The following is a 9,099-nucleotide window of genomic DNA, read 5'->3' as shown; positions in this document are numbered from 1 at the left end:
AGTAGAAAACATGAATCGTTCATTGGGCAAACGCCTTTAAATTGCGTCGTTAAATAAAGGAAATTTTAAAGAGGAGCTACAAAAATTTATATTAACCTACAATACGACACCTCATGGAACTACTGGCTCTACACCTTCGGAACTTATGTTTAATAGGACCATTCGAGACAAGCTGCCGGACATTCGAGATATTATAGAAGAAGTAGTAGACACCTCGGCAAGAGATAATGACCTGATCAATAAACAAAAAGGAAAGCTTACAGGTGACAAGGTTAGACGTGCTAAGGAATCCGACATAAAGGTGGGCGACAAATTTTTGCTAAAGAACGTTATTTTTCCTTTCAAATTGACACCCAACTTTGAAACAACGGAGTATAAAGTTGTTGAAAGGAATGGAAATGAAGTGGAGCTTTTTGGAAATGGGAGGAAAGTCAGACGGAACGTGAGCCATTGCAAGAAGATACCGTCGAATGAGGGGCCGCCTAATAACTCGAATGAGGACGGACTAACGCAGACTGATTCTCAACGCTTAATACACTCATCATCATATTCAGTGATTCCTGATCAACCTAAAGTGATACTCTCCGATCCATCTTCAGAGCAAATGTATCTTTCGACTCGACGTTCAACTCCAGAGAAACCGAAAACCGGGTTAAAACTGAAGCTTATAAGAAAAGGAGAGGTGTGGCAACCCGGCCAGACCGATAACGAATATCGAGGAGATATCGGAGCGGAAGGGGGGAACGCTCGGGGACTTGGAGTGTGACAGCGAAGAAGTGTAGACGTACAAAGAACTAAAAGAATAAATTAATATTTAAATAAAGTATAATTAAACTATAAATTACGAGTTGTTACAAATACCTTATCCTCCCCCAGAGTTCGAATATGAAGCATTCGCACATGAAATAAATAACGGTATCAAGGAAAGAAATAATAAAGTTAAATAAAGTATAATTAAACTTTAAATTACGAGTTGTTACAAATACCTTATCCTCCCCCAGAATTCGAATATGAAGCATTCGCACATGAAATAAATAACGGTATCGAGGAAAGAAACGAATTTAGACTTGATCATTTCAATTCAGAAGAAATAGAAATGTTAAAGAAATTATTGCATGAATTTAGCGATATCCAGTATAGGAAAGGTGAAAATTTGACCTTTACCAGTACAATAAAACACAACATCAGAACTAAACACGAAGACCCAATTTACAAACACCCATACAAATACCCACAAATCTTTGACGAAGAAGTCAATAAACAATATAATGAAATGATAGAACAGGGAATCATTCGGAAATCGAAATCGCCCTATTGTTCACCAATGTGGATCGTACCTAAAAAAGAGGACGCATCCAAGGAACAAAAGTTCCGCCTAGTAATCGACTATCGTAGTCTAAATGAGATTACTGTCGATGACAAGTTCCCAATACCAGTAATGGATGAAATATTAGACAAACTTGGAAAATGTCAATATTTTACAACCATTGGCCTCGCCAAGGGATTCCATCAAATCCAAATGGACCCTAAATCAATCGAAAAAACCGCATTTTCAACTAAACATGGTCATTACGAGTACACACGAATGCCATTTGGGGTAAAAAATGCACCAGCAACATTCCAAAAAGGTATGAACAATTTATTAGAAGATTTAATCTGTAAAGATTGTTTAGTCTACTTAGACGATATTATTGTTTATTCCACCTCATTAGAAGAACATTTGGCATCACTAAAAAAGGTCTTTGCCAAATTGCGCAATGCTAATCTAAAACTACAATTAGATAAATGCGAGGTCTTGAAAAAGGAAACAGAATTTTTACGTCACGTCATAACTACAGAAGGAATCAAACCAAACCCAGACAAAGTCAAAGCTATTCTAAAATTTCCAATCCCGAAAACCCCGAAAGAAATAAAATCATTCTTAGGCTTATGCGGATTCTTCCGTAAATTCATTCCGAATTTTGCACACATTGCAAAGCCTTTAACCCTTGGATTAAAGAAAGGAGCTAAGATTAACATAACCCTCATTATATTTCATCCTTTGAAAAATTAAAATGCCTCCATATGAACGATCCCATACTTGCATATCCCGATTTTAAAAAACCATTTTTTCTAACCGCTGATGCTAGCAATATAGCTTTAGGTGCTTTCCTCTCACAGGACCATAGACCTATTTCTTATGGTAGTAGAACACTAAACCAACATGAACTTAATTATTCAGCCATAGAAAAGGAACTACTATCTATTGTATGGGCAACCAAATATTTTAAGCCATACCTCTTCGGTAGACATTTTGAAATCCTAAGTGATCATAAACCCCTTGTCTGGTTGAACAATATCAAAGAACCTAACATGAAGTTACAGAGATGGAAAATAAAATTGAACGAATTTGATTACAAAATAAAATACTTACCAGGAAAAGAGAATTATGTGGAAGACGCCCTTTCCAGAGTAAAAATAGATGAAAATCTTTTAGGTGAAGAAATAAGTAGTTCTAGAGCTACAGTACATAGTGCTCAAGAAGATAATGAAACCCCAATAGCCATTTCAGAAAAACCCCTGAATTATTACAATCGTCAAATAGAATTCAATAAATGCAACGAAAATAAAGTCAACGTTACTCACTATTTTCACAAAACGAAGATAGAAATATCATATGTAGAAATGACCAATCAGTTTGCTAAGGAAATTATTAAGGAATATTTATGCTCAAAAAATAACGCTCTTTATATTCAAAACGACACAGATTTTCAAATACTTCAAGAAGCTTATCTTGAAATAACTAGCCCAGACAGCCAAACAAAACATTGAGAACCACTTACAAATTAAAAGACATTCCCACTTATGCAGAATTCAAAGAAATTATTCTTAAAAACCATAAATCATTACTTCATCCAGGTATCACTAAAACTCAAAACTGGTTTAAAGAAAAATAATATTATCCAGACTATCAGAAATTAATTCAAAATTTCATTAATGAATGCCATATTTGCAATTTATCAAAATCAGAAAACCGAAATACCAAATTATCTTTTGAAACCACCCCAGAGATATTTAACGCTAGAGAAAAATACGTAATGGATTTCTATTTAATCGACAATCAACAATTTTTATCTTATATTGATATTTATTCAAAGTACGCGACTTTAGTCGAAGTCAGAAGTCGAGATTGGCTTGAAACAAAAGGGCAATCACAAAAATCTTTAACGATATGGGTAAACCCTTAGAAATCAAAGCAGATAAGGACTCAGCTTTCATTTGCATAGCTCTTCAAAATTGGCTACAATCAGAAAACGTTAATATAAGTATAACATCGAGCAAAAATGGTGTTTTCAAACGGGGAAAGATTCCACAGGACTGTAAACGAAAAGCTAAGAGTTATTAATGCAGAATCTAGTATAGAAGACAAACAAACTAAATTTGAAACTATCTTTTACACATATAACCATAAAACTAAACATCTAACGACAAACAGAACACCAGCAGATATCTTTATTTACGCAGGCACACCTCTTTATAATACACAAGCTAACAAAGCAAAACAAATTGATAAATTAAATGAAAATAGGAACGATTTTGAAATAAATACACAGTATAAACAAGCCCCTTTAGTTAGATCGAAAACGACAACACCCTTTAAGAAAACAGGGGAAATTACCCAAGTTGACGACAAACATTATATTGAAACAAACCGAGGTAGACAAACAACACACTACAAATCGAAATTCAAAAAGAAAAAGAAAACTCATAAAAGTAAATATACTAATTAATTTCAGAGATCCCAACATTACTATTTCTACTCTTATCAATGGTACACTCGACGCATAATCAAAGCATTGAAATTAATCCCATAAAGGCACCTAATGGATATCTTGTATTCAAAACAGGAACCATGGATTTACCCTCAGATTTCGAATATCATTATTTAACTGTAAACTTAACCAATATACAAACCACTTACAACAACTTGGTTGAGCAGTCAGAACCATATAAAAACATAGTCCACATTCAGTATTTAGTCGAAAAATTAAATCGCGAAATGAATGGCATAAAAATAATAAAAAGAAATAAGCGAGGACTTATTAACATAATAGGCACAGCACATAAATATCTTTTCGGCACCTTAGACCAATACGATAAAGAAGAACTTGAAGAAAAAATTGATAGTCTATCAGCAAATAGCGCCCAAAATAATGAACTTAATCATATCATTGAAGCAGTCAACAAAAACATAGAACTCCTAAATAATCTTAGTATTCAACAGGATGCAGAGAAAAAACTAAATATACTAATGTTCAACTTAGAGCATTTTACAGAATACATAGAGTTAGGAATGCAGTTGACAAGACTATGAATATTTAATCCAAAACTTTTAAACCATCAAGAAATATTTAACATAAATACAGAAAAACTTTTAAACATAAAAACATCTACTTGGTTAAAATCAGACACAAATGAAATATTAATAATTTCGCATATACCTAGACAATTATCTAAAACATCGCTATTCAAAATTATATCCTATCCAGATGAAAATAATAACACTTTAACAGAAAATATTCAAGAAACTTACTATATTCAAAATAATAAAATTTATGCAAAATCAACCAAAAAACAAGAAATAAATTAGTGTATAGTTGGCATTATTACACAAAAACCAGCAGAATGCAAATACACAAAGATGTTCAAACCCAATTCAATTAGTTATGTAGGACCCAATATTATCGTAACTTGGAACTTGCCCAAAAGCAACTTAAAACAAAATTATAACCAAAATAAAATATTCATAGAAGGAAATAATAAAATAAAAATATACGACTGTGCTATGCAGTTAAATGAAATATCAATAGTAAATACATTACAAGATTATACCCAAAATATTTATGTAACCAACAATGTAACAAAACTAGAACCAATCTCTTATATCCACGCTAAACAAATCATTTGTGAAAAAACTGCGTATAACAAAATATTTAATATCATAACTACTAACTACACTAACTACATAACTATAAGTTTAACCCTATATCTTATCTATAAATTTAAGTCAATATCAAAAAAAATAATTATTACACAAATTAAGAATGAAACTATTGTACAATCAAGTGACTCAGCTTTTGACAATCCCGTTTTACATGAATTGTCCCCCTCCAAAGAATTTTCACTTGCAACACAGCAAGCACATCCAACTCTATACCCTGTATTTCCCGCCTGAGCACAGGCTATTTTCTACGTGTTGGGGGAGTAATATATCCGCCACTCCATCCACTCACACCACTCAATTTCCCACTCCAATCACCCACATAACTTGATCCCCCTTTAGTCTAGAAAACAGCGGATGTTTACTGCAACCGAGACTAAACAAAAATCCTATAAACAAATGTCCCCAAAAAGTCCTACACCATAACGGTACGAAGGAAGGAAGCTGATGAGATACTTGAACAATTATTATGTAAGTTTTGGGAGCTAGAACAATTCGACGAGGAGCCACGTGGGGTTTCAGTAGAGGATAACTGGTGCGAAGATTTCTTCGTTAAGACACATAGCCGAATGCCGTCTGGGAAATATGTTGTTCGTCTTCCTTTTCTAACATACTTGGACGAATCAATGGTAATTGGAAAATCATATAAGAGCGCGTTAAAACGATTACATTCTCTGGACAGACGGTTGCGTAACGATGCGAGTTTGAAGAACGCTTATGTTGGCACGATAAATGAGTATCTGGAGCTGGGTCAAATGGAACGTGTAACGTCACGGGCTAGTAAGACGGGCAATCCTGCATTGGGGGGAGTCGATCATTGCTACCTACCGCATCACCCAGTCATAAAGAAATCGTCATCAACTACGAAGGTACGAGTTGTCTTCGATGGATCGAGCAAGACGAGTAATGGAAAATCGCTTAATGAGATTCTAGCAATAGGTCCAAAATTGCACGTACATCTTCAAGGAATCGTTCTCAATTGGTGAGGGCTAAAATGGGTATTTATGGCGGATGTTGAAAAAATGTACAGATGTATTAATATTCCACCCGACGACGCGCAGTACCAGCGTATTCTATGGAATCCGGACACAAGTGATTATGTGGAAGAATATGCCTCCACAACGGTGATGTTTGGAACGAGCTCCGCACCTTATTTAGCCATGAGAGTTATGAAACAATTAGCTATGGATGAATGCAAGAAGTATCCACTGGCTGTGGATGTTATAAATCATCAAATGTATGTAGATGACATACTGTCTGGTGGCGACAGTATTGCAGAAACGGAGGATGTCAAGAACCAAGTGATTGGAATGCTTCGTAGTGGTACATTCGAACTACGGAAGTGGGCGAGTAATTGCACAAAGCTATTAGAGAACATATCAGTTGAGCATCGAGAATCAAGCGGATTGTTACACATGGAAGGTAATGATACTATTCGCACGTTAGGTCTATACTGGAGTCCCAAAGAAGATGAGTTCCGTTTTGCTTTGCATGTCGTTCCACCAATGAGCTCACCAACAAAAAGGACAATACTATCAGCAATTGCACGACTGTTTGATCCCATGGGATGGCTTAGTCCGATAATGATTACTGCCAAAATTCTCATGCAGCAACTGTGGAAGGAGAAAATTGGCTGGGATAGCACACTACCGGACACTATTAAGAGAGAATGGGAGAAATTCGTAAAGGAGTTACCAAACATAGTAACTATACGAATACCACGGCATGTTACATGGGGGCTACCGGGTGGTGTGGCTGAATTGCACCTGTTTTGCGATGCCTCGTCACGAGCATATGGAGCTACGGCTTACTTGCGCTTCCCAATTGGAGAGGATAAGTATCACACAGAGTTGCTATTGTCAAAGGGGAGAGTATCGCCAACTAAACAACAACTAACCATACCTAGGGCAGAGTTATGTGCTGCGCTTGAAGCAGCCAAAATGTATAAGTATCTAAAGGAGAATCTAAGAATTAACATTAATTATTCGAACACTATTTTTTGGTCAGATTCTATGATAACCATCAGTTGGATCCGTGGTGGAGCTGCCAACTGGAAAGTATTTGTGTCCAATCGAATAAACAAAATCCTGGAAATCTCAGACGAAAGGCAATGGAGGCACGTCGCCTCGAAAGATAACCCTGCAGATTATCTAAGCCGTGGCACGAGTGCAACCAAGTTGGCATCGTGTGAATTATGGTGGCATGGGCCATCATGGCTACAAGGATCGGACATCGAATGGCCTTGTAATGCTATTGATCAGGATTCGCTGTCGGTTGTTGACACTGAAGTCAAAAGGGTGACGTGCCATAAGATATCAGTGGAAGAAATGCCAAGTGTAGCATTTATCAGCAAGTATTCATCGTATACACGACTCGTCTGGATTATATCATATATAAAACGTTTCGTATATAATTGTCGAACATCTGTGGCAGAACGAAGAGGACCTGGACTCTCAATTGTGGAATTAGAAGAGGGCCTACGTGAATTGATTAGGATGGTGCAGAAGGATTGTTTTAACTCTGAATGGAAGGCGCTATCGGAAGGCAGTCTCTTAATCCGTATTTTGATTCGGACGAACGTGTTTTACGTCTCGGAGGCAGGCTCCGAGATTCCCTGTTGCCCATAAATGAAAAATATCCTTATATATTACCGTATAAACATCCTTTCACAGATCTCGTCATATCTTACAGTCATATTTGCACCTTGCATGGTGGAACCTCACTAACGCTGAATTTTATAAGGAAGAAATTTTGGATTGTTAATGGACGCAATGCAGTTCGGTTTGGAATTCATAAATGTATCACATGTTTTAAAATGAAGCCTCAATTTGCAGGTCAGAAAATGGGAATGTTACCAGCAGTACGGGTACGCCCTTCTAGAGCATTCTCATCCGTTGGAGTGGACTACGCTGGACCCGTAAATATTTCGCCCTGCAAAGGAAGAGGACGTGTATCCCAGAAGGGATATATTGCTGTGTTCGTATGTCTAGTGACAAAGGCCATTCATTTGGAACCAGTTGGAGATCTGACCTCAGATGCGTTTATAGGAGCATTTAACCGTTTCATTGGCAGACGTGGCCTATGCACAGACGTTTATAGTGACTGCGGTACTAATTTTATTGGAGCCAACAAAAAATTGCAAGTGGACAAACTGGCATATTGTTCGTACATTACGAAACATATTGCGCCAACATTATTGAGAAAAGGAATCAACTGGCATTTCAACCCACCATCAGCGCCACACTTTGGTGGATTGTGGGAGGCTGGAGTGAAGTCCATGAAGTATCATCTGAAGAGAACTCTCGGAGAACAAGTTTTAACATTCGAGGAAATGGCAACTGTGTTGGCACAGATTGAGTCTTGCTTAAATTCAAGACCGTTATGTCCCCTATCAAATGATCCTGACGATTTAATGGTATTAACACCCGGTCACTTTCTGATGGGTGAAGCGCCTTTAGCACCTCCTGCTCCGGAATTGGCTAAAGTTACTCTGATTGATCGATGGAAGAATTGTCAATATTATGCACAACAGTTTTGGAGAAGATGGAACTCGGAATATTTATCACGATTACAAAGGAGACCAAAATGGCTGCAGACCAAGGAAAATCTAACAGTTGGATGCATAGTGCTCATCAGGGACGAACGTTTCCCTTCTCATCAATGGCCTCTAGGTCGGGTTATGGAGACACATGCAGGACCCGATGGACTAGTGAGAGTGGTGACTTTGAAGACAGTCAAAGGACTCATAAAACGACCGGTAGCCAAACTCTGTCCATTGCCTATTCAGGAGAATTGGATAGAGAATGACACCATTCCTACACCTAAGCGTTAAATTGTTACTTTCTCGTTTCAGTTTTCTTTTCGCAGGAGTCTTCCAGACGTGAATTTGATGATGAAGATCGTCATCATCAAAGGGGGGAGAATGTTTAAGCTGCAACTGAAGCCAGACTCTCTTTGCTAAAAAGAGAAAACGAACGAAGAGAGGGAGAGAGAGACCAAGAACAGCGCAAGTTACTTTGAAGTGACAAACTTGGAGATCTGTTACTTCAATTCTTTTCTTTCTTATTTCTTCTATGGAAATTTCCAGAACTTTGAATTTTGTAAAAGACAGCGTGATT

General features: G+C 37.0%; 2 protein-coding genes across 2 annotated transcripts; both read left to right on the top strand.

The window, feature by feature from the left end:
• Positions 1–6,003: 6,003 nt before the first annotated feature.
• On the top strand, positions 6,004–7,118 carry LOC137579590 (uncharacterized). Its single transcript, XM_068293369.1, has 2 exons — positions 6,004–6,818; positions 6,989–7,118. The coding sequence occupies exons 1-2, from the start codon at positions 6,004–6,006 to the stop codon at positions 7,116–7,118; spliced, it is 945 nt and encodes a 314-aa protein (XP_068149470.1).
• Positions 7,119–7,823: 705 nt separating this feature from the next.
• LOC137579589 (uncharacterized) lies at positions 7,824–8,813 on the top strand. The gene has a single exon (XM_068293368.1). The coding sequence runs from the start codon at positions 7,824–7,826 to the stop codon at positions 8,811–8,813; it is 990 nt and encodes a 329-aa protein (XP_068149469.1).
• The last annotated feature ends 286 nt before the right edge of the window (positions 8,814–9,099 follow it).

This window comes from Drosophila tropicalis, unplaced genomic scaffold (assembly GCF_018151085.1).
Source record: "Drosophila tropicalis isolate 14030-0801.00 unplaced genomic scaffold, ASM1815108v1 contig_717, whole genome shotgun sequence".
NCBI classification, from domain to species: Eukaryota; Metazoa; Arthropoda; class Insecta; order Diptera; family Drosophilidae; genus Drosophila; species Drosophila tropicalis.
The sequence above is the reverse complement of the archived record's forward strand: the minus strand, read 5'-3'. Positions and strand labels throughout refer to the sequence as shown.

Bases quoted from the DNA above. Each gene is read 5' to 3' on its own strand.
- LOC137579589 (XM_068293368.1), top strand. From the start codon at position 7,824: ATGGGAATGTTACCAGCAGTACGGGTACGCCCTTCTAGAGCATTCTCA.
- LOC137579590 (XM_068293369.1), top strand. From the start codon at position 6,004: ATGTACAGATGTATTAATATTCCACCCGACGACGCGCAGTACCAGCGT. The intron at 6,819-6,988 runs GTATCACACAGA...TTTTTTGGTCAG, and splicing joins TTCCCAATTGGAGAGGATAA to ATTCTATGATAACCATCAGT.